The sequence below is a fragment of the Hyperolius riggenbachi genome, chromosome 7, assembly GCF_040937935.1.
Source record: "Hyperolius riggenbachi isolate aHypRig1 chromosome 7, aHypRig1.pri, whole genome shotgun sequence".
Classification (NCBI taxonomy): Eukaryota; Metazoa; Chordata; class Amphibia; order Anura; family Hyperoliidae; genus Hyperolius; species Hyperolius riggenbachi.
Genome location: NC_090652.1, coordinates 230,042,038 through 230,068,674, shown reverse-complemented (window position 1 = coordinate 230,068,674; position 26,637 = coordinate 230,042,038). Strand labels below are relative to the sequence as shown.

General features: G+C 42.7%; 1 protein-coding gene across 1 annotated transcript in view; it reads right to left on the bottom strand.

The window, feature by feature from the left end:
- BARD1 (BRCA1 associated RING domain 1) overlaps window positions 1–26,637 on the bottom strand; it is a 133,058-nt gene that overhangs the window by 14,390 nt on the left and 92,031 nt on the right. The window contains exons 7-9 of the mRNA XM_068246982.1: window positions 14,962–15,073; window positions 7,179–7,311; window positions 3,779–3,871 (exon numbers count right to left, since the gene is read on the bottom strand). Of these exons, the coding sequence (XP_068103083.1) occupies window positions 3,779–3,871; window positions 7,179–7,311; window positions 14,962–15,073 (338 nt within the window). The remainder of the gene's footprint in view (window positions 1–3,778; window positions 3,872–7,178; window positions 7,312–14,961; window positions 15,074–26,637) is intronic.

Below are 26,637 nucleotides of genomic sequence, written 5' to 3'. Positions count from 1 at the left end.
ATGTATTATTTCAAAGGCCTCACATTTAACGTATGTTTTCATTATTTTTGTGATTGGCTCACAGCGATCACCTGGTAAGGAGCCAGTGAAACTGGCTTCTTAACGATAGGAGGAAGTTCAGCTGTCGTGAGTTTACTTCCGAAGCCAGCAGCAATGGGCTAGGGTCTGCGTAAAGCCGTGGCATAGAATTTATGCAGCATCAGAGTTAGAGAGCCACAGGTGCGGCGTAGGTTCTACCTACTGTGGTCTCAAGTACCGTATATACTCGAGTATAACCCGACCCCAGTATAAGACGACCCCCCAACTTATACCTAAACAATCTGGAAAAAATGACTGACGCGAGTATAAGCCGAGGGTAGGAAATGCAGCAGCTATTGGTTTGTCTTAATAGTCAAAATGAATGTCAAAAGAATAAGCACAGAGTGCACCAACCCGTACTTGCCAGCTGCTGTTTACAGTGGTGTGGGTGGTATCCATCTCCCCCTGCCAGAGGCAGAGCAGCATGTATAAGTAAAGGCCTGCACCATCCTTCCTAGCATATACAGAGTAAGCTGAAAGTGGACCTGAACTCTTGCACAGGACGGAATGAAAACGAAATGCACCCTCATTTGAAAGCTCAGGATGTTAACCCTATGTCTGCTTCCATGAAAGCAGGAAGTAGACACACTGCAGACTTATTGAGTGATTTGTATCAGCTGTAACAAAGAAATGTTTTTCTTTAAAGGTTATTATGCTGTTGTGTATCTTTTAAAGCAGAGGAAGTGCTGAGTTCAGGTCCGCTTTCTGATTGGCAGCACACTGCGTGTAATGAGGTGCACCTCCACCTGGAGCTGAGCGGTGAAAGCTTTTGTGAGTAAAGATTGATTTTCTGTGTGCCGCCGTCCCATCCCGTCCCATCCCGTCCAAGCAGAGCAGCATGTATAGTTTGCTATGGTGAGCAGCCGACGGCATGTACTGAGCTGAAGCCTGGCCGCATTGCTCTCACCTGCTGCCCGGGCCTCGGTAGGTATGGTGGCCGCTTCCTCCTGAGTGTCTCTTCTATTCCTCTGTCCCCTCTGCCGCTCTCCACCGGCGTCAGTGCCTTGGAGCTTGGGTCACACAGCACGTGGCAAGGAATCTTCTGTAACTGCTGGTCATAGCGTAGTCTTATTGCTATGACTCCCTCTAGTGGAGCCTATGCACCCCTGCAGGAGTCATAGCAATTAGACTTGAACTAACAGTTACAGAGGATTCCTTGCCACGTGTTGTGTGACCCAAGCTCCGAAGCACTGACAGCGGGGGAGAGTGGCATGAGGGGACAGGGGACACTCAGGTGGAAGCAGCCACCATATATGCCGAGGCCCGGGCAGCAGACAGCAGGTGTGAGCAATGCGGCCATGCTGCTCCGCGCTGCTCTGCTTGGATGGGACTGCGGCACACAGAAAATCAATCTTTACTTAAAAAAAGCTGTCACCGCTCAGCTCCGATGAGCCTGTGGCATGTGGGGGTGCACTTGGTGGGGTTGCTGTTTGTTAGTGACTCGAGTATAAGCCGAGACCCCCACTTTTGGGCCACTTTTTTGCCCCCCCCCCCCCCCCCAAAAAAAATGTTGCGTCAGTAAATGCAGGGCTGTGGAGTTGGTAAAAAATCCTCCAACTCCTCAGTTTAGGATTCCACCAACTCCGACTCCTCTTATTTGCATGTTACATATGAAAGGCATCTCATCACTGCCAAAGCTTAGGAATTTTAAAGCTATATTAAGATGGTGTCTGCTTTTGAAAACAAAAAGCTTCTGGCCAGGATGCTGACACTCTACTCTGTCAGCCATTCTACCCTGTCATTGCCAATGTGAATGCCCCAGTATGTTGTCTGTATAATGAGATTCACCGGAGCCCCACATCAGCCAGGTTCCAGCGTGTAGCCCTGTTACCTTGCAGAAAAAGGCCTCTTCCTTTTCTATATCTGATATAGAAAAGGCCAGGGCCATTTCCTGCAAAGGGGCAGATCTATGCACCAGAACGCAGTAGATACAGGGCTCCAGTGAATCTCATTAAACAAGACAATGTGTTGGGGGACACTAACTTTTAAGCATTAGTGTAATTTTGGGTTTTTGTACACCATAGATGCATTTTAACTAACTTAGCATATAACTGTAGATTAGCTGTTAAACAGAACACAAAAGTAGTCCTTGTAGAGGGTGGAGATAGTAAAGAACATCGACCGGGCCCTAGGCAATATAACTGTGAGTACATGTAAGAGCGATGTGCAGGTTCTCTGCTGGAGAATGAGGGGTTCTTCCTCTATTACACATTCTTCATGAACAATCTGAACCGGGTTTATGGGTGATAGACAACACATCTGCATTCAATGTGCACAAAATTCTCAGTGGATTCACAACAGCGCTGTGGGGAGTGCATACGTACTACTGTGTAACCTAATTCGTAGTCACTAAACCCAATTTCAACAACATATCAAATAAATTGTGTATATGCAGAGCTTCTGTTTGGGTTCAAGGTGCAGGTAGGCACTTGCCTGTTTTTAAGTAGCGCTGTTCATTTCCTTGCTATGTACTAATTTATTTCGTTTTTGGTCAGCTGCTCCCACTTAACAGCCATGCTTTTGGTGTATATGCAGAGCTTCTGTTTGGGTTCAAGGTGCGTTTGTAGTTTCTGGGGGGGCTCAGCGCACCTCTGATTGGAGGCCATTCGGAGGCGGCCTGGTGTTGCGCTGATCCACCTTTTGCGCAATTTTCAATTTTATTTGATTAGCCGCACCCAGGCTATGCCTATACATAGGTTAGGATTTAGTTAGTGTTAGGCCCCTCCCATGAAGGATCGACTTCTTCGCAGTGGGAGGGACGAGTACTTAATAGGTTGCATGCAAGCTGTTACAGGAAACAGGTGGTGGTTTCCGGTGGTAGACAGGTCATGTGTATGCTCGGTGTGTATTATATCCCACAAGTGGGGCTTGCACTCTTTTGCAGGTAGGCACTTGCCTGTTTTTAAGTAGCGCTGTTCATTTCCTTGCTATATCCATTAAATTGATTTCATGAGCAAAGAGGAGAGCATAAATTTGCAAAACCTGAATCGATGAAGAATTACTTGCATCTCATTGCCCATCCCCATTAGTGACACAACTACACATCAGGCTTTATTCTTACAGCAAAGATGTTATTTATGATATATAAAATATTCCTGTGTACACATCAGATATACAGTCCCAATCAGATATGTACATCTGACTTAAAAAAAATATGGTGACTGCTTTATTGTAGCAGCACAAGTACCACTATTTTTTGATTGGTTTATTTCATTTTTTGGACTAAGCACTGCTGTAACTTTATATATATATATATATGGTAAGTTATTTTTGATGACTATTATCTGAGAAATAAAATATTTTACAATATTTTCTCTTAATTACAGTTATTAGGAGTTGGTGGATTTTTTTCCCCGACTGAATCCAGGTCCTCTGACTCGTCAGCCCTGAATAAAGGTATATTATTTCAATACATCACGAGTCATCAATGAGGAGGGTAAGAACGCTTCTTTCCCCATAGGACACCTCTAATTGCCAATTCCCACTCTGAATCCACACAGTATTCGCCCATCTTAAGGTTCTCGCAGCAACTTTAGGATTTTCAAAATTATACAAAATCCTTGTGTTTTTCTTACAATTCAGAAATAAAATTCATACACAAAATATATACACAATTTTCCGGTTTGAGAATGAACAGCAGCATTCAACAAAGAAGTAAGACATGGTTGATGTGCTTTTTCCCCTTTTATTGTTAACTTACATGTAGACCGGAGAATCCAACATCCAGCTAACGTGCCCATCATGCACTTCATGGTACGGAGCATAGGGTCATCTCCAACAATTACATGAGTTACTGAAAAGAAACAACACATATAAAAGAAGGCAACCGAAACCTAACAAAATGCTTACATACTGCAGACTTCATTGTAATACGGAGGATATAGGCTTGATCCAAAACCATAAATCGCCATAATTACCTTCCCTGGCTCAGAGCAGGCGAAGTAGCGTCTCTTGGGTTAAGATCAAGCGGAAATAGCCGATCCCAATCAGGTCCACTTTACTCCGCAGACGCAAGAGCGGACGGCGCTCTCCGTGCATTGATATTTCATACAGGTATTTAACTTTTTGGGACTATTTCGCCTCGTAAGTCCTTTAAAGGAATTGTCAGGCAAAAAAAACCCCATCCATCGGGAAACCAAGAGGACAGTATGTAAGCTGAAAGCTGTACTGCAGCTGCAAACACATTTGGCCAATAAAGTATATTTTTCACCACTTTAGTGCAATACACTTTATATCACTTATCATCCTGATTGCTACTTCAATTTGCCTTGTTCTGTTTAGAGTTTAGTTGGGCTTAAAACCTCACGAAGAGCAGAACTGAACACCTCAATCTCCAATATGGTTTCCTGAGATTTAAAATTAATCGTCTGTAGCGACAAAATGTATAAATCCTGAGTGAAATGCAGACATATGCAGCAAAACCTATACCAAGCAATTCTCTCCAAATGGCTGGCAATTGTGAATGTCGTACCAGACTGAATAAAGTTGCAACGGTGAAGTTGAGAGACATTCTTGAAAAAGCTCAGCTGTCAGTTCCTCAGCAGTGGCTTACAAAGCTTGAAGTTACTGTTACACTAACCAGATATCTTATATTATCAGCACAAACACTAGTCCAATCAAATTTTTCCCTCTGTTATGGTGGGCCGATGAACGCAAAATGCTGCTGAAACGAGAAGCCAGGTGGATAAGGCGTTTGGGAGTACTGGGGGAGGAGGGTTCAATAGGGAATATGATCTTAGTTTCTCTATTTAAGCTCCTTTTTGCACATCACAGATTAGTGTACCATTGCTCTTCCTATTAATTGCTTCATTTATTCTGATTATGCATTTGCTTTAATGTATTTAAATAATGTAATAACTCTGTATTACGCCACGGCTTGACAGTGATTGTGAGCTCCAGGTTTTATACTGGGTGTCCTGCTGCGTTTACTTGTATATTTGGCTATGATAAATTTTAAAAAAGCTATACTTAAAGAGTACGCAAGCCGAAGCTCGGGTACAACATTAGTTACTTACCTAAAAAGGATCCTATTGACGCTTTCCTCCCTGCTCTGATGCCCCCCCCCCCCCCCCGTCGCTGAGCATGATCCCCCAGAATAGCAATAATGCACTGTCGCTAATCATATTGTGGCCGCGCAGCTCTTCTTCCTTTAGCGTGGCCGCTCAATAGCCGACCCAGCTTGTCCGCGCATGAGCAGTAAGCCAGAGTCGCGGGCTTCCGTGGCCGCGCTTCTGGAGGCAGAGTTGTGAGGCCCCTATGCTGAAGGGAGCCGCGCTCAGCAACGGGGGGCTTAAAGAGAATCTGTATTGTTAAAATCGCACAAAAGTAAACATACCAGTGCGTTAGGGGACATCGCCTATTCCCCTCTGTCACAATTTCGCCGCTCCCCGCCGCATTAAAAGTAGTCAAAAACAGTTTTTAAAAGTGGCCACTAAAACAGGAAGTAGGTTGATGTACAGTATGTCCACACATAGAAAATACATCCATACACAAGCAGGCTGTATACAGCCTTCCTTTTGAATCTCAAGAGATCATTTGTGTGTTTACCTTTGTCCCCTGCAGCTCTCATGCACTGAATATTGACAGGCTGTTTCTTCCTGCAGACAGCTCTGCTCGGTGTCTAATTCCTCAGTATGTGTCAGCCAGCTCCTTTCACAGCCTAACAGAGGAGGATTTTTATCCAGCTCTCTTCTCTCACTGATATCAGAGAGCAGAGAAGCTGCTGGCTTATGTAAATAACACACACGGGAGTGTGCATAGAGGGGCCTGGAGAGGGGCGTGCATAGCAGATCACACTGAAGAGTTGGCAGCCTTCCAGACACAGGGCGACAAGTCCGACAGGGGAAAGATAAGCTGATTTATTAGAGACGGTGATAGTAGAAAGTGCTGCAGTAAGCCAGAGCACATAAGAATAGTTTTAGGAACTTGTAGGATGGTAGAAAAAAGGATGACATTTTTGTTAGAGTCTCTTTAAGATCAGAGAGGGAAGCCTCAAGCCTTAAAGAGGACCTGAACTGAAAATAAAGTCAAAATAACCATACACAGGTAATACTTACCTCTGTGTAGTCTACTACTCAATCTATTTCTCCTCTCCTGCGTCCCATTTGTCCACTGTGATCAATGGAATTCTCCATCCTCCATTTGAAAAATGGCCATTACCCCATAACAGCTTCCTGGTCAGCACACTGTTAAACTGTAAAATCAACCACTTGAGCCATAGGGAAACATGGACATTACCTTGCACATTCAGTTGTAACTGACAGCTGCTGATATATAACTGACAGTAACTGGTATATTTCAGTTCTGACAAAATATAGTCAGAACTGAAAGGGATCGCTGTAAGAAGAAAATGGTGAGCTTCTGAGAGGAACGGACGGTGAGGTTAGTATGTAATATTCATTTGCAGCTACGTCATGTGTTTATTTTAAATAATTTTACTCACTTCAGGTTCTCTTTAAGGTAACTATCTGATTTTGATCCTGTGCTTTGGCTCGGGATCACTTTAAGTCGGTGCAGACTCTTCCTGCTATAAATATCTTCAGGATAGTGGAGGGAAACTTTAATTCTCACCTTGGTTATTTCTGAATACTCACTCATCAGAAATTTCTGAGCCCTATAATGGGGGAACCTACTGTTTTTCTAAGTGAATAGTGACTTTTAAAGTGTACTGAAGTGACATGTTGAAATAAACATATACGCATGTAGTATAATCCATAATAACAAAAATCATCAGAAGTCCCTTTTTGTTTTACAGTAAAGCAAGAGTTCAAAGCAAAGTGTAGAGTCCAACCCCCCCTCGTCCCAAAAAACAACCCAAATTTGACCCTCTTTTCTATACTACGTATGTTCTATGTATCATTCATACTACCGTATATATACAATTCATAATCTAACAAGTGTATTTTCGCTGTAGGCTTACTGTAAAGATTTAATAAAAAAAAAAAAGTTCCACGTTAACTGCAGTGATTATTTTTTCATTGTCCTGATATTCTACAAGGATTACATTTTCAATAGATAAATAATTATACATGACAAAATAACACCAACTGTACACATTTCCCATTCACTGATTCACACTTGGAAAGAGTACAGCCACCCACCTGCACTGTTGTAGTTAGAACATATTTCTGCCTTCAGAAGAGCGGTAAGCTTGGCAAGATCAGTCTTCTGAGAGGCTGGCAGGCCGCTAGCCAAAAGGACAACAGCTCCTTCTCTGCACTGGCCTTTGTTCAGCTGTACAGCAGACAATTCAAAGAGACACTATTAAAGGTTTTACTTGTCTTTGAGCCAGTATCATAAATAATTCATATTCCAAGCATCACCTTTACTTATCTGACAACAATCTCATTGCTACTGAACACAGTATGAGCTCTAGGTTTATCTGGAGTAAGAGGGAAGGTCTGGGGAGACCTAGAGTAAAAGTCCTGGCCAGTACATGGTCAAAATGGAGCTTATCTGTTTTCTTTATGTTTACATGGATTTCCATTGATAACTGTTTGATATTTAGATTGTAAGGAAGCAAGGTCAGGGCTCTCTCACCCTTTTGTGTGTCTTGGAATTGTCTATTCATTTTGTTCATCATGTTACATTTGTCACTGTAATTACTATGTCTACCAATTCTGTATTATGTACCAATATCTATATTTGTGTATACCAGGCTTTCTCAACCAGGGTTCCCAGGAACCCCAGGGTTCATTGAGGACTCTGCAGTAGTTCCTTGGCACTTTCCCCCATCGTGAGGGAAGTATAATAGAGCACATTATAATAGGGGGTACTGTAAAAAGAAGCACTAAATTGGGGGTCTGAATAATAATGAGCACAGTATAATGAGTGGCAGTGTAATAGGAGGTAGTGAAATTAACAGCCTCACCTACTTTTAAAGACCACGCCTCCTGAAAAATATATACAGGAGTTCCTCGAGACCAAAAAATTGTTTGCAGAGGTTCCTTGAGATCCAAAAGTTACTTGCAGGGTTCCTCCAGGGTAAAAAGGTTGAGTAAGGCTGGTGTATACTATTGTCTAGATTATTATGTACCCCATTTTTGTGTCTTACTCATACCACGGAATATGTTGGCGCTTTCTAATTCAATAGTAATAATAATCCTATAGCTCAAAAACATACTGGTTATTTGATTTTCCCACTATAGGTAGTACCCGACGTACGAACGCCTAACTTACGAGCGACTCACCGATACGAGCGGCATGGATTCAGCGTTTCCATGGGAACAAGCCAAAACATTTTTTTTTTCAAATTGGACTTTTTGAGTTTTTGAGAAAATTAATTTTAAAAAATTCAAAGAAAAAATGGCTTTTAAACTTATATAAGCAGGCACAGAGGGCAGAGGTGACACAGATGGGGACACTGGAGGCACAGAGGGGACAAAGATAGCACATTGTTCTGACTTAAAGGGACTCCGAGCAGTGCAGAAACTATGGGAAGATGCATATCATTTTAAAGCTCTCTTTCTCCTCTTTCCAATGATATATAAACCGCCACCCTACGCCTTTTAGTTTTCGCTATTTTCGCGATTAAAATGGCTGCGGCCGCGATTTCGATCGCGAAAATAGAGAAAACTAAAAGGCGTAAGGCGACTATTTAGGTGTCGTCAGAAAGAGGAGAAAGAGAGCTTTAAAATGATATCCATTTTTCCATAGTTACATTGTATTACACAGGGCGACTTTTTCTCAAAGTCAGCAGCTCCATTCAGCAGAAAAAGTCGCCCTGTGTAATACAAGTAACTATGGAAAGATGGATATCATTTTAAAGCTCTCTTTCTCCTCTTTCTGACGACACCTAAATAGTCGCCCTACGCCTTTTAGTTTTCTCTATTTTCGCGATCGAATTCGCGGCCGCGGAAATTTCAATCGCGAAAATAGCGAAAACTAAAAGGCGTAGGGCAGTGATTTATATATCATTGGAAAGAGGAGAAAGAGAGCTTTACAATGATATGCATCTTTCCATAGTTTCTGCACTGCTCGGAGTCCCTTTAAGAACAGATTCAGGTTAAGAACGAACCTACAGTCCCCTATCTCGTTCGGTAACCGGGGACTACCTGTACAGCACAAATCGATCCTGCAGATGACTGGCCAATTTTACCACTTCCATGTAGTATCAATCATAAGGAAAAAGAGAGCTAGGCCCTTAAGAAGCAGCACCACACATATATAGTATTCAAAATATGCAAAATGTATTAAACAATAATTAACATCACTATAGAACCATAAAAGCAATTAAAATGATCATACCGCCTGTAGCATCAAGAAAACATTTATATAGCGTGAAAATATTGCATAGATAATAAGCGCCCAATGTCTCATCCGCCTGGGGTCCTCTCTCTCCTCCTACCTGCCTGGTTGCCTGCGCCCTGATCCGGATAAGTATATTGCTTCCTATTCACTGTTTTACTTGTGCAGTATGCGGTATCAGTCACAGCCCTTACTTTTGAATCTTTCAGCTTCACAAGTTTTTCTATAGAAATTGTTTGATCATATTGCATTATAGTTCCTCATTGCATCATATTGATGGCACGTTTTTGATTTCACTTTGGTTGTTATGATAAACTTTATTTGGTATGCTCACTACTACATTCACCTATAGCTATATACTGAACCCAGGTTCAAACCCTGTAGGTAGCTCTTTTTTTGAGCACCTCAGGGTAATTTTGCTTATTAATGACCTCAGTATAATTGGGCGCTTATTATCTATGCAATATTTTCACGCTATATGAAGGTTTTCTTGATGCTACAGGCGGTATGATCATTTTAATTGCTTTTATGGTTCTATAGTGATGTTAAAGGGATACTGTAGGGGGGTCGGGGGAAAATGAGTTGAACTTACCCGGGGCTTCTAATGGTCCCCCGCAGACATCCTGTGTTGGCGCAGCCACTCACCGATGCTCCGGCCCCGCCTCCAGTTCACTTCTGGAATTTCTGACTTTAAAGTCAGAAAACCACTGCGCCTGCACGCCCATGTCCTCGCTCCCGCTGATGTCACCAGGAGTGTACTGCGCAGACACAGACCATACTGGGTCTGCGCTGTGCGCTTTTGATGACATCAGCGGGATCGAGGACACGGCAACGCAGGCGCAGTGGTTTTCAGACTTTAAAGTCTGAAATTCCAGAAGTGAACCGGAGGCGGGGCCGGAGCATCGGTGAGTGGCTGCGCCAACACAGCATGTCTGCGGGGGACCGTTAGAAGCCCCGGGTAAGTTCAACTCATTTTCCCCTGACCCCCCTACAGTATCCCTTTAATTATTGTTTAATACATTTTGCATATTTTGAATGCTATATATGCGTGGTGCTGCTTCTTAAAGAGACACTGAAGCGAAAAAAAAATTATGATATTATGATTTGTATGTGTAGTACAGCTAAGAAATAAAACATTAAGATCAGATACATCAGTCTAATTGTTTCCAGCACAGGAAGAGTTAAGGAACTCCAGTTGTTATCTCTATACAAAAAAGCCATTAAACTCTACGACTTTCAAAGTCGTGGAGAGGGCTGTTTTCTGACTTTTATTATCTCAAGTGTTAGTTAACTATTTACTTTTTCTCTGCCAGAGGAGAGGTCATTAGTTCACAGACTGCTCTGAAAGAATCATTTTGAATGCTGAGTGTTGTGTAATCTGCACATATTAGAGAATGATGCAATGTTAGAAAAAACACTATATACCTGAAAATAAAAATATGAGAATATTTTCTTTGCTGCTAATCTTCTAGTAATTATTCATAGTACACAACCAATTCATTATATCATATATTTTTTTTCGCTTCAGTGTCTCTTTAAGGGCCTAGCTCTCTTTTTCCTTACAATTGGTTCTACATTGGTCCTAGCACACACATTTGATAGTGTTGCTGAGATACTGCTATGGACTTCCATGTAGTATGAGAGCATACCTACACAGTCTGTTCATAGTCTTCAACACCTGTGGACTCTCATACTACGTGGCAGTGGTAAAATTGGCCAGTCCTCTGCAGATTAAAATAGGATGTGTATACGGAGCCTTAGGCCTCATTTACACTTCAACAGTTGCTTTCAGTTATAACTGAAAGGACAACTGATTTTCAAAGTAATGCCCATGTTTCTCTATGGCACAGTTCACAATGAACTTGTTTTAACTGAAAGATTTTTCATAATGCGTTGCTATGGAGAAGAAAGAAAAAAAAAAAGCGTACCAACTGATTAAGTGTAAACGGGGCTTAAGGGTCCTACACTTAATCAGTTGGTACGCGTTTTCTTTTCTTCCATAGCAGTGCATTGTGAAAAAGCTTTCCATTAAAATGTGTAAAATGTGAACTGAACATTGCTTTGAAAATCAGTTGTCTTTCAGTTATAACTGAGAGCAACTGATTAAGGGCTCTTTCACAGTGCGACGTTAAAGTCGCACGTTACAACAACATGTAACGCACAGTAACTTACAGCAATGAAAAATTAATGGGCTGTTCACAGTGCAGACGTTGCGTTGGTGTCCAACGCTGCACGTTAAATGAAAGTGCTACATGCTATAAGTTATACACGTTTTTAGCTGCGTTAGACTGCTTGCACATGCTCAGTAATGTTTTCTTTTTTTGTTTTTTTAACGCAGGCGCCGTTTTCGTTCTATCACTGTGCGACGAAAACGGCGCACCAAACGCAGGACTAAATAACGTCCAAGTTATAGTCTTTCAATGCGTTGCGTTAGCAAACCGTGCCATTTCTGTGAAGTGTACGCAACATCTGGCCATGTCCTTTTCCTGATGCATGCTTCTGTGATGTTACCATGAGAAAATGCACAGCGCAACCTGCATGGTTGTCACACATTGAGGCTGGGTTCACACTGACATAAAAAGTTATGGGAATCGGAACGGATCAGCAGCATGTGCATTGATCCTACCCTAGTTAATAGCATCCGTTCACATCTGTCCATTCAGCACAGATCCTTTCGTTCAGTTCTGATGAGTGGAACTGAAAGCTCTATGGTATGCTAAACAGATCTTGTATTCACTGAACAGTCTGGCTATACAAACAAAAATCAGACAAGCGCCTCCCAATCAATTCTATGCTATTTTGGATGCTATTTCACATTCACATTTTTTTTTACATTCATAGCTTTCATCCATAGTCTATTTTAAGGAAGTAGGAGAGAAAAGACAGCTGGCACTGCAAGTGCAAATGGATCTGCCTGCAAGCTGAGAGAAGGCTGGTATGTACTGTGGAAAGGCAGTGTGCTCTTGGGACATATACATCAGAATGCAATAGTTGTGGTATACAGGACACACACCTGCAATGTAACTACAGTAGAGTCTCAGTTATCCAGGGCTCAACGAACCAGCATGCTCAACTAAGCAGCATAAATCACTGGAAGTACTCACAGTGAAGGCCAACTTCTTAGGCTTTTGTGGGCTCAGCTGGGCTTAACCACTTCACCACTGAGGGGTTTTTTTTCCCTTCAGCACCAGAGCAATTTTCACTTGTCAGTGCTCCTTCCATTAATTTGCCAATAACTTTATTACTACTCATCACAACAAAATGACCTATACCTTGTTTGTTTGTTTTTTGCCAACAATTAGGCTTTCTTTGCGTTGTACATTACGCTAAGAAATATTTTATTTTAAATGCATTTTAATAGGAATAATATGAAAAAAAAGAGTAATTTCTCCTTTTCGGCCATTATAGTTTTTAAATAATACACGCTACCATAATTAAAATCCAGTATTTTATTTGCCCATTTGTCCTGGTTATAACACCATTTAAATTATGAAAATTTACCAGTAAATGAAGGTAACTATTTATGTAATTTTTGTAATGGTAAAAATGTAGGTACTATGGGAGAGTGTGGCAGGAAAGGAATCAATTTTAAATGTAGTTGTAGGGCTTTTTATTAAAATAAATGCATGTAGGTGTAATTTTACCATTTGGCTACAAGATGTCCTCAGTCTTTTTTCTATGCTTCCTGTAAGTGTACTATGCAACGTGTAACTTTTTATTGTTAACAATGACCACGACTTTTCATTGAAGCCGACAATCATTGCAATGGGGACTTAAAGAGAACCAGAGATGAAGCACCCTCATGTATTTTATTACATTTATCAGTGGGAACATGACAGTAAACACCTACCCTGCTTTTAGTTTCATTGTTATCTGCTTAATTAGTCTATTAGCAACTGTGATAAGAATCCACCGACTATTCAGTCCAGGTTTGACCTGGAATCATTATAGCTGAGTCACTCTTCTGTGGAGTCTTTTCAAGCCCAAGCCTTCCCCCTCCTGGCTTAGATTTCCTGATTTGCATACTGAGAGCTGTGATGACATGGGAGGGGCTGCTCCTGCTGAGAGAGTGTGGCTGCAATATGATCCCTGTGTGCTCTGTGTGCACTCTGTCTGCTTGCTGTAGATACTGATGACTGCAGTTTCATTCCTATGAGAGTCACTTCCTACAGGCAGCTATGCATCATACCAAAATGAAAGCACATAGATGAAAGGCTGCATTTAGCCTAGATAGCAGCATAGTCTCATATAGCCTAGACAGCACATCCAGAACAACTCCTAACCCGGAAGGAGAAGGGATATGAGCCGGCGGTCATATTTGATTTTTCCTGGAGCAATAATGGATAAAAAACACTAAAAAAGGCACACCAGAGCGGCAAAATTATCAGGTAGAGCATTTATTCTTTACAAGCTATTAACTGATATGTTTATTTTGTGTGAAACGTTCATCTCTGGTTCCCTTTAAGTTAATGAATGCGTTCCCATTCATTGATTTCCGAGCTAACGGGCGGCGGCAGAAGTGCGTGCATGATTGAGCAGGAGCACTAAGGGGGGCTGTACACACTTCTGCGCTTTTAAAATCGCATGCGTTTTTTAATCGCAAGGTCTTTTGAAAAATCATGTAAATTGTGAAGACCTGTACACACTGGTGCAATACGATTTTTCTATTTTCGTAAAGGCTTTGCAATTTAAAAATCGCACGCGATTTTAAAAGCACAGCAGTGTGTACAGGCCCTTATTGCAGCAGGGATGCGTATATCTACGCCCCAGGTGCTGAAATTAAGTCTGCCAGGGTGTAAATATACTGTACACAGGCGCCGAAATAGTTAAAGGACAACTGAAGTGAGAAGAATATGGAGGCTGCCATATTTATTTCCTTTTAAACAATACCAGTTTCCTTTCAGTCCTGCTGATCTATTTACCTGCAGTCCAGTCTGAATAACACCAGAAACAAACATGCAGCCAACATACATTTTTACGCATTACTGGTTCAATGCGTAAATTTTTACCCATTGAACCAGTAATGCGTAAAAATATATGTGTTAATGTTCCTGCACTAGTGGGAATGCGTAAAAATGTACGCAATGCGTCCCGCCGACCTCCGAGGTCGGCAAGCTGCCAGCGGGGGACTGGAGCAGCAGTGAGTGACTACGAGGGCACAGGATGGCTGCATGGGGCTGGTAGAAGCCCTAGGTAAGTGAAAGCCATTTTTTTATTTTGCTTGGACATTCCCTTTAACCATTACACTATCCAGCCATATATAGAGTGAGGAATAGTACTGTATTAGCTAGGCCTTTTTTTTTTTTTAACATGGAGTCTCAAGCAACCAGAAAGCACCCTTATCCGGCATCAGCCGATCCCCATCGGTGCTTTTTTTATTAAGTCCCTATGTCATCTGTCATATCTGTCCTGCTACCTACATAATTGTCATCTGCACAGGAAAACACCATAACATAATCTATGTTACAATCTGTTCTTATTCACCAGAGATAAGAACTGTATCATATCAATCACAATGGTACCTTTATGTAGAAGGAAAACAGGAAAGGAATATGCTGGAATACAGATGCTCTGATGATGGCCCATGTGAAATGGAGATGAGGACGACAGTGCAAGAAGGCAGATCTGGGTACTTACAGCATAGCATGGCTGCTTCACAAGTGGCTCCTTATGCGTCTGTGCTTGCAGCAAGGCCAACTTTATCTCCTCTGTTTCTGCATAGTCTACAGGCCGCCGACCGAATATATTACTGGCAAAAAAAGCACAGATGGGTTTTAAGTAAATACAGCATGTGACTGGATTCTTAAATAGGTACATTAGCGGGAATCAAGTTTTATTTCCCGTGTCTTGTTTCTCTCTAGGTTGGACTCGCACTACATACACAAAACTATAAGCCTTGGAATCACAGGCAAGACAGATGGACCCCAGGCTGACAAGCTGCTGCATCAAACAAGACAAATAAGACAGAGGATGCAATGTCTATCTCCTCTGACACAACGGTCTTCTGTTCTCCAGTGATACGGCATTAATGCCGCAGCCTGCAGGCTTCATGTTTAGGGTACCTAGTCCATACAGTCATGTGGAAGTTTGACATTTCTATTTCTCAGAGCGTGGCTTTGCCAAGATAAACCATAGTATTAGGTCCTCCAGAGACACTACTTGGAATACGCAAAATACAGTATAATGAGATGCAAATTTGAATAGTTAATCAGTGATTTATATCCTGCTTCGTGAACAGCATAAATTGAAAGTATGTGTTTTACTTTCAAAGCATCCTTTCAAAAATGCTTTACAAGTGCCCGGCATCAATAATGGAAATATCTAGGATAAAATGTGAACTATGCTGTTTATCTAGTTGTGTATCCTCAAGTCCATCCACAACCCATCCGCTGCTGCCAAGTAGGGGTACAGTTAGAATTGATCTACCAGTGTTACATTGTCTTGGCACTGGATACTGGAGTTATCCTTACCAAAATGCTCGTAATCCAACATCACTCTTCTATCTCAAAACTTCCTCTGCCTACCCCAACATCTCCTGTTCTTGAAAATAAAGTGAAGCTGTGTCCAACTGCCTAAGGAGGGAGACCCAGACCAGAGCTAAAAATTGTGCCTGCCACTTCCTCCCTCACCAACCTGCTTCAATTGACCAACTGTCCCCGTGGGAGCAGCTTGGAGAGGGAGGAAGAAGCAGGCAGTTTCATTTCCAGGCCTGAGTTTCAGCTCACAAGCAGTAGGACACAGGAAAGAGTGCAGCTACGAATCATGGGACTACCCAAAGAAACTTTGAAGGGACACTCTTTCCTGCAGTATTTCACATCTGACTCCTAGGGTCAACATCTCCAAGAAAGATAAAATGAGAACTGCCATCTGATTGGCTGCTGTACAGCTTTGTTCACACCTTAATCAGTACATTTACAGTCCAGTACTGCCCTGTCAGTTTTGAATCAGTTTTCCATCAGTTTTACCTGACTGGTCGGAAATGTACACCTTTTATGTGTCAACACAGCCACAGAAATCTGATACAAAACTGACAGGGCTGGACTGGAAATGCACACCTTTTATGTGTGAACTAGAAGCACATACAAAACTGGACAGGACAACAGTAGACTGTAAATGTACAGATTTATGTGTGAACACATCCATAAAACACATAAAACTGATGCCAACTGTCAAAAACAGACAGGACTGGATACCTTTTAATGTGGTCAATAAATGTTTTGTTTGCAGCAGTAGTTGTACATTTTCTCTGAGGTTAAAAACTCACACCCCCATCTGGGGCAAATCTCCAGCTTCCTTTTTGAACTCAGTAGATTTAAAGCCACTTTTATTGTTTCTAATGCATTGACTAGAACATTTAACATTATGCATTAAAAAACAAAAAGTTTTGCAAGGGGGAAAAAAAGTTTTTGTTTTTATTTTCTAAGACATAGTAAACCACTTGCTGCACCCATTCAGGGTCACATGGTCTGTCAGCTGCCTGTTCACTCTCAACCTGCCTGAAATACTCCTCATTTGGTGAGATGGGAATTAAAGGGGTTAGAGTGATTCCTCTGTTGGCAGAAGCCATGTTTCTCTGCTGACCGGGAGCGATCAGGCAGCTGGACGCTGCAGAAGACAAAAATAAAAGCCGCAAATGTGCAGAAAATATAGTCCTGGTATATTTTTACTAAACATCTGCATGTATAATTCATACAAAACAATGTCCAATCAAATGCCTATAAAAAGTGTGCTTGAACTTGGGCCTTTGATGGATTCCGCTCAGCAGTGAATAATGAGACACAAACAGGTATATATTTAGCAGTGTTCCAAGGGTTAAACCCCACTACAGCATGTGAACTCCTGGTTAAGCTCTTTTGTGGGATACCCTGATTAATTTTACACTAATAGAAGCCCCCGGTTCTATTGCATTAATAATGCACCGGGAGCTGGCACTTTACAAATGCTCCAGATTAACGGATAATTGGTTCAGCCTTAGCACGGCATCCTGGGAGTTCCAGCCCATTAAATACTGTCACGCTGCTCTGTTCTGGCATGTATCAAAGGGGTAGATGCTTGGCCCATTATAAAGCCAGCTCCTTCCTCGGGTACAAAATAAGCTTGGCAACTAAAGGTGTATAGCCTGAATTGTGATCCAGGAAAATTACAAATCAACGGTGTTCTCAGTACAAAAAACGGATTGTGTTTATTAAAAAAAATAATAATGTGGGTGAGCCGCTTTAATTTGACACAGTAATACTATACCAGAAATATACTATATCAGATTAAGTTTAAATATCAAGAATATATACCGGTATATATATATATATATATATATATATATATATATTTTTTTTTTTTAATATTATTCTTTCTTCCCTATTTTCACGTGCACACGCACAGCGGCAGCATGTCATTAAAGGGAGCCAGAGAGGAACGCTGGTTAAAAATAGAAAAAGGCTTTTATACATACCTGGGGCTTCTTCCAGCCCCATAAGCCTGGATCGCTCCCACGCCACCATCCTCCGCTTCCTGGAACCGCCGGTACCGGGCCCGTCACTTCCGGCAGACGCGGCCAATTGTCCAATTGTCTGCATCACAGGGGCTCCCTCCATACCCGTACGCATGCGGCTGCGCAGTAGGCAGCCTCATGCGTACTTGTATAGAGGGAGAGCTGTGTGATGCGGAGAATCGGCCGCATCCGCCTGCCGACTGGCGGCAATGGTGGACCCGGTACCGGCGGATCCAGGCAGCAGAGGACGGCGGCGTGGGAGCGATCCGTGCGTATGGGGCTGGAGGAAGCCCCAGGTATGTATAAAAGCTTTTTTAAAATCATCTCTGGTTCTCTTTAAGTGGTTAAGTAAGGTGGTGGACATGTGACTACATTAGGCTTTTATCAGCTTCTTGTGAGGCCCCGTTTATGACTATAAAATATGTAAGGGTGTTATCCTAAACAACAATTGGGTTAAAGCAAGACTTAAAGGAATACTACTATCGATTCACATATTTTCTTCATTTGACACAGGAATTGTTTGGGAAGTGCTGCTAAGTACTGATGTATACATTTTAAACTTTACTGACGCCAAAACTGATGGCTGACTGAGCCATGAGGAGAGGGGAAATTCCCCTCACACTTGATCAGTTAACTCTATGGGCCTGATTCACAAAGCGGTGATAACCAAGTTATCACGCCTAAAAGACTTTAGGCGTGATAACCTTTGCTTCGCTGATTTAGCACCGCTTTGTGCAGATTATCGCGCGCAAAGAATCGCGCAATTCTGCGCGCAGCGCCCATAGGGTTTAATGGGCGCACTGCGCTGTGCGAGCAAAACTTTGCGCGTGGGAATTTCGCGCAAGTTTCTTCTTATCATGCCTAAACTGAGTTTAGGCGTGATAAAGGGCTTTTCACTAGTGTGCAAACAGTTTGCACAGCTTTGTGAATCAGGCCCAATGTGTAGCTCTGTGTGTGACAGAGAAGAGAGCTCCCAACAGCTGCAGCTCCTGTGTCCTGTGTTTCTGACTGACCTGTCTGAAGAGAGCAGAGGAAATGTAACTAATTGTCACAGCTTTTCATACTGTTTTTGCTTTCAGAGTTTGATAGGTTTGATATTTGCTTTCTGTAGTCTGATATGCAACTCTGGCTGTGCATTGAAGCAGACACCCCTTCTGCAATTGATTTGTCCCAATATAGCTAAATCCTACCCTCAATAAATTACAGCTTTTGCCTCTGATATTTAACATGAAAAGTAGGAAAATGTTTACACAGCTACTTAGACATTATTTGCACACTGTCATTTTAGAACACTTGGGTATCGATAGTATTCCTTTAAGTGAGAATAAAAAAACAAAAAACATGCCTAAGGAGAGGGAAGGCTCTGAGTCCTATAGAGCCTTCCCTCTCCTCTCCTTGTCCCCTCGTTCCCCCGCAGGCTCCTCTGTTTGAATCTCACACCGCAGAAGACTTCAGAAGTCTGTGGAAGCACTGTGGAAGACCAACGGCTATGTACTACGTGCGCAACAGAGGGCGCTAGCGCGTGCGCAGTGTGGAGCCGCCAGTTTTCGGGAACCTGAGTGCTTCCGAAGACTCCCGAAGCCAGCCCAACGTGGAGGAGAGCAGTCTCCGACCCATAGATCGCAGACTGCTAAAAAGGGAGCCTACGGAGGAATGCGGGGACCATGAGGAGACCAGGAAGGCTCTACAGTATAGGAACCAGAGCCTTCCCTCTCCTTAGGTGAGTATTTGTTTTTTTATTTTTCCTTCAGACTCCCTTTAAGGTATGTACTGTGGGTACTGTGAGCCAGTGGGTGGTGCCACCTTACAGCAGCAACTAAGTAAGGCCCCCTTGCACACTGAAAATCTGATTTGCTATTCCGATTTTCCCTGGATGTTGTCAAAAGAAAAAAAAAAAAGCAGAAAAATCAGCGTGCCATACGGAATAAAAATTGGAATTCGGAGTCGCATGAGAAAATCAATTAAAAATCGCAAATAGGAATTGCATGTAGTGTGCAAGAGGCCTAAGGGCTCTTTTCCACTATGAAATGCGATCGCGTTTCAATTTCCACCATGCGATTGCAATTGAGCTACTATACCCAGTATACAGCGCCATATCAGCTTAGCACACGTATACCCTCACCAGGGTGCCTATCGACTGTGGTGCAACATAGTAAAGCTCAATTACATCCAAAACGCAGCAGCACGATGATTGCGCTTGGACCAAAATCGCATCACAATCGGATTGCACTAATGGAAATTGCTGTTGCAGTTTCCATTAGTTTAACTACTTCAGGATTCTGCGTAAACTTAACTACGCCCCTGAATCCTGAAGTGGATTGCATGGAAACGGCCACGAGCGGCCGTTCCATGTCAGTTCACGGAGGGTGTCTCCGTGAACACCCTGCGAGCCGCAGGGTAAATGTAAACACACGGGGAAGATCTTCCCCGGTGTTTACATGTATACGGCGCTGCTGCGCAGCAGCGCCGTAGAAGAGATCGGCGATCCCCAGCCTCTGATTGGCCGGGGATCGCCGGCATCTGATAGGCTAAAGCCTATCCCATCAGGCGCAGGACGGAAATCCGTCCTGCGCCGCTCACAGGGGGAGGGAGAGGGAAGGAGGCCAGGAAGCGCTGCAGAGGGGGGCTTTGAAGAGCCCCCCCCCGCAAGCGCAAGCAGCCGGCGGCGAACAGACCCCCCCAGCAGGACATCCCCCTAGTGGGGGAAAAAGGGGGGAACTCTGATCGCCCTGGCTGCGTGCTGATCAGTGCTGTGGGCTGGAGAGCCCACGCAGCACTGATCAGCAAAATACCCCCCTGGCACAGAAGTGGTTAATGTACCTTGTGATCAGAATCAAATCGCAGTGTAGTGGGAAAAGGCCTGAAGGCGCAATCGTCGTCCTGCCGCGTTTTGGATGCGATTGAGCTCTACTATATTGGGTATAGTAGCTCAATTGCAATCGTATGGTGGAAATTAAAACGCGATTGCGATCGCATTTCATAGTGGAAAAGAGCCCGAGTTGTGTTTTGTGCCAGTACTATTTTACCAAATATTTGTATTCAAAGAAGTATGCATAGTAGTGGAACTGAGATTGATTTTATTTGATACCATGCTCAGTGTTCATCTTTATTAATCTATAATTCTGAAGTCTATAAAAAGGATTAACTGATGTGACCACTAAACAAGAGGCAATGACACCATTATTCATAGTATTTGCAGCAGACGCAGGTGCCACATCAAATCATGAAAACAAACGGATAGCGTGGAGGACGCAGTAGATGTATCAGTTCATGCTGCAGAATTAAGAATATGACACTGACAATATATAGCAGAGACAGCAACTGTCAGAGTGATAGTAAAGCTAAAGTCACTGAGACATGTGGAGGCAGGGGAGGATTCAGCCCACTAGTCTCCCACAATGATGAAACTGAGCTGTATAAATCAATCTACAGTTTAGGAGATAGCTTGTTTAATCTTGGAACCAATAAGCATTTTTAAAGGATAACTGTATTTTTCTATTTCAGATCACTAAAAAATTATGTCAAAATCAATAATGCAATATACACTGCATTATTGATTATTACACCATTTTTAGTTGCAGAGCAGCACTTGTACGGGCCAACTGGACAGCAAGCCAGCTCATACCATTATATTTATGTAGCAGATACTATATCATCAACACTTTACAGAGACCACTGAACAACTCACATTATTTACTGTCTACTATCCAATGGGCATTGATCTAATGTCCCTACCAAAGCCAAGGGCCAGCTCTGGCCTTGTACCTTAACTTAGCCTATCACTTGCCTACAAGTAAAAGAGGCACCTGGTAAAAAACGGATGCCAGAGATGCATACATGTAATTAAGGCGCTGGGAAATTGGGGTGCAGGGCAAAGCCGAAAAATGGCTTACCCTGCTCCTGAAAAGTCCTGGCGCCTTTAATTACTACTCCCCCTCTGGGCTGCCAATGACACCGGGGAAAGACATCATTCAGCTGCCAGCTATTGCTGGTGGCCAAATTATTCACTCCATCTTTTACCGTCATCCAAATTACTGACTGAGCGCCGCTATAGCCGTAATACTCATTACGGCCTATGGCGGTGCCCAAATTTAGACCGAGATAGCCGCTAGTAGAATATCAGTGAAATTACTGATTTTAATAAGTTAAATATGGGTAATCTTTACTGATATTTTACTATGACCTTACCTAACCCTACTCTCACACAGAACACTCCATCTCTCGATATCTAACCATAAGAATCCCTGGTGATGCCTAACCTTACTCTCCCCCCCCCCCCCAAATCGGTTGTGCCCAACCTTAACATCCCCCATAGCCTAACCTTAATCCCCCCACCCCCTGGTGCCTAACCCTAAACCCTTAAGGACCCCCCCCCCAAACACACACACACTCACTAGCAGTAGGAGACCCACTACTCCTAAGACCAGAAATTGTCGCCACCATAGGCTTCAATGTTAAAAGCAGCGATTAGCGGCTATAAACTGTAACTAGCAGTTATAAGGTGGCTATAAATGGTAAATAGTAGCGATAAGCGGGCTACCGCCTGCTATTTTATCAGGCGCCTAAATTACAATTTATAGCCGGTAACCGTGGCTTTTAACATAAGTTGAAGAGAAATCGAGAGCCCAATATGGTGTAGTATGTCAAAATTGATTGGATAAATGAAACAGTGAGATGGTAATACTCACAAACACGGGTTACCACCTAGGTAGCCACTCATTAGGCAGGTGAGGAGATTAGACCTGTCCTCACTCAGTATTAAGAAGTCGCTCTCTGTAGATAGGAAGGGTAGATCATCCCTCCACCTGGGGTGGACTCAAATATATTGGTAGGTGAACAGAGGTGCCAGAAGGATAAAAGTACATAACATTTTTTAAAAATTGCTGGGAGGAAGTGTTGGACTCGCCTCCGTTAAAGCAGACACCAAGCACTGCAAATATATAGATATACACATTTATTGAAAATACCCCAAAGATGCAGCGCGTTTCGCGGGCACAGCCCACTTCTTCAGGCAATAAGCAGGGGATAAACAACAGCAATTCAGTTATAGCAAGCAGAGCACCTTTTTACATTTACAGGCTTTTAACATTGCCGCCTAAGGTGGCACCATTTGTAAAAGGGAGCATCCGGGAGCCATTTTTACCTGCTTTGTATTACTTTCAGACTAGGTCTGCTGTGTCACTTTCTAAAAGGGAACCTTAACAGAGGGATATGAAGTTTCCTTTTAAACACTTGAGGACCGCGGTGTTAAACCGCCCTAGTGACCAGGCCATTTTTTGATAATTGGGCCACTGCAGCTTTAAGGGCTCGCTGCAGGGCCGCACAACTCAGCACACAAGTGATCCCTACCCCCTTTTCTCTCCACCATCAGAGCTCTCTGTTGGCGAGTCTGATTGTTCCACCAGCGTTTATTTTTGCACAAATATTTGTGTTATTTTTTCTATTAAATGTATGCTTTTTTACTTTTCTTTTGCCTCTCTCCCTCCCTCCCTTCTCCCGCCAGCCAATTACTGTGATCGGCTGTCATAGGCTTCAGCCTATGACAGCGTATCACCCCTGAGCCTGCCAGGACAGCCGTGTCACACGGATGTCCCCAGTACAGCGCTGCCATAGATTAAAGCACTGTACAATGTTAGACGGCGCTGTGTAACAGTCTCTAAGCGCCGATCCCCGATGGGAGACTGAAGGTGGGGCGGAGCTCAGTCATTCATGCGGAGATGTGCACGCATCAGCGCGTGTGATCTCCTGCAATCCCCGCCTGCAGTCATTAACGCTAATCGGCGTGGAGTTGTCCTGGGGCTGCCACCGCGTTCACGCCAATTGGCGTGGAGCGGTCGGCAAGGGGTTAAACAATACCAGTTGCTTGTCAGTCCTGCTGATCTCTTTAGCTGCTGTAGTGGCTGAGTCACAGACCTGAAACAAGCATGCAGCTAATCCAGTCTGACTTCAGTCAGAGCACCTGATCTGCATGCTTGTTGAGGGGCTGTGGCTAAAAGTATTAGAGACACAGAATCAGCAGGAGAGAGTCAGGCAACTGGTATTATTTGAAAAGGATAAATCCATATCCTTCTCAGTTTAGGTTCCCTTTAATGAAGCACACAGTGGAGAAAGTATTTTCAAATGGCGCTATAACTGATGATCATCCCCTTAAACTAAGCTGAAAAAAAAAATAGCTGAAGAGGACCTGTCCAGCCGCTGGAAACATTCTGTTGCCACGGCTCTGCATTTGCTCACCAGGAGTGCGACAATGGGGGAGGGGGTTGCTCACACTTAAGTTTAATGATGGTGTTGCCTGTTTTCTGGGTAAATGGTTTGGGTGGCCTAGTTTAGTTTCAGTTCACGTTAAAAGTAATGTGTAATAAACACCAACACAAATAATGGTTGTGTATGATCTGTGAGGCCAAATAACTGGATTTGTCTCAGTGGAGGGGTGGGGAGTACCACCATATATGGGTGTCTGAAACAAAGCAAACACTGCCGAAGATGTTAAACTTTTTTTCCCCAGCATAGGCAACACGGTGGCGTAATGGTCAGCACTCTCGCCTTGCAGCGCTGGGTCCCCGGTTCAAAGCCTGGCCAGGACACCATCTGCAGAGTATGTATGTTCTCCTTGTGTCTTCATGAGTTTCTTCCGGGCACTCCAGTTTCCTCCCACATCACAAAAACACACAGATAAGTTAATTGGCTTCCCCCAAAAAATTGCCCCTAGACTGCAATCCATACACAACACAATACATACAGACCTATGACTATGGTAGAGATTAGATTGTGAGCGCCTCTGAGGGACAGTTAGATGACAAGACAATATACTCTGTACAGCGCTGCGGAAGAGGTCAGCGCTATATAAATACTAATAAGACTGCCGGAATTTACTTTTTGGATATTTTTTTCTGCATCTGACGGGAAAAATAGCACTGACAATATAGTAATCTAATCTTTTTACTTGTTGCCTGACCAAATCATGTGGCCAGTATTATATAAAACACTCTTCTCTTCTGTACAAGTTATAGCACAAAAAACATACAGACTGCATAAGATCTTTTTTCCTGCTACAAAAAAAGGCAGGGTTTCAAAAAATAAATAAATAAAATAAAAAATCCTAGCTACTTAAACAACCAGTACTTAATGCAACCGTCCAATTTGTCTGGAATAACCAAGTCTAGCGGCACATGCCCACCAGAACGGTGTATCCTCAGTGGGAAAAGAGAATGTAAACAGATTTTGCTAATACCACTCCTGCTGTGCATGAGAAACAGGCAGGGCCGTCCATTTCAGCTCAAGTGTTTATGAACAACTGTGAAATTGCAAAATGTGCAGATCTAATTTGTCAATGACTTGGCCGGCTGTGCCTCAGCCAGGGGGAGGCACAGGAACCGGAGATGGTACATGAAAAAAAGCCGCTATAAAAATATAAATTAGTTCTGTGCAGAAGATTAACTTAAGGGAAAAAAATTAACTAGACCAGCGGGGCAATTAATAGGTCCAATGGTCCAGATCGCATTTTCCATTTGCAGTTTGCTATCTTGCCTACACAGGGGGAATGTTCTGAATGGCAGGAAGAGCAGTGGAACTGCAGAATCTTTAAGATTTCAGGCTCTGCACCTGGAGAGACCACCTCGTCTCTTCTCTAAAGATCTATGTAGGAACTTAACAAGGCCATTTGGATGAAACGAATCCTTTCATTTCAAACCACTAATAATACAGAATACTTGGAACTTTATTGAGCAGATCCTTGAGTTAAATTAAAATGCATATATCATGAGAATGGCTTAAAGCTGCCTACAGATACCAAAGTGGCAGGCCGGAATCACCCTCAGCACTTTGTATTAGCCGGCACAGCTCTAGGAGGACTGTCAGACTTTTGGTTTAGATGTCTGGCACCAGCTGCCGATAGTATTATCGGTAATTTTTTATTACCAATACAGGTATTACACTATGTAACACTTAGTCAAACGATAATCCTAATCTATCCCACCATTTTCTTCTAACAATGATCTGATTTTGACAAAACCGAAATATATCAATTGTTGCCAGTTATAGCTGAAAGGACAAATGATGTGCAAAGTAAAGTCCATGATTTCCTATGGTGATGTTACAGTTTAAGTGGGCGATGTACAGTTATGCTGACAGGAAGCTATTACAGGGTCATCACCATTTTTAAAATAGAGAATGGAGAAGTCCATTGATCACAGTGGACAAATAGGACATGTGAGAGAAGAAAAGAGATTGAGGAGTGTACTAAATGAGATATAAGTAGGACCTGTGTATGTTAGTTTGACTTTTAATTTTCAGTTCAGGCTCGCTTTAAGATGGAGTTTATCGACTCAACTATAAGTCTACCCAGCAAAGGTAATGGCTGCACTTGTGGACCAAGAGGAATAACAGCTGTATTTTGGGACCTGGAGGGGTTTATGACTGCACTGCCTAAACAGTATTGCAGCAATTAACCCTTCCTGACCCTTAAAGATACACTGAAGCAAAAAAAAAAATTATGATATAATGAACTGGTTGTGTAGTACGGATAATTACTAGAACATTAGTAGCAAAGATTAGTAGTAATTAGTAGTCTTTATTTTCAGGTATATAGTGTTTTTTTTTTATAACATTGCATCATCCTCTAATATTTGCAGATTACACACTACTCAGCATTCTAAATGATTTTACAGACCTGGTTACTGAACTTTTTGCGGTGTTGCTATCAGTGTGTGAAGAGTGGGAGAAGAGGGTTGCATTGCATTGACAATCCAACACAATGGACAGCACATTGAACACATTTTATCAGTGGTCAGAAACTTGTAAATAACTCGTGAAAGAATAAAGTTACA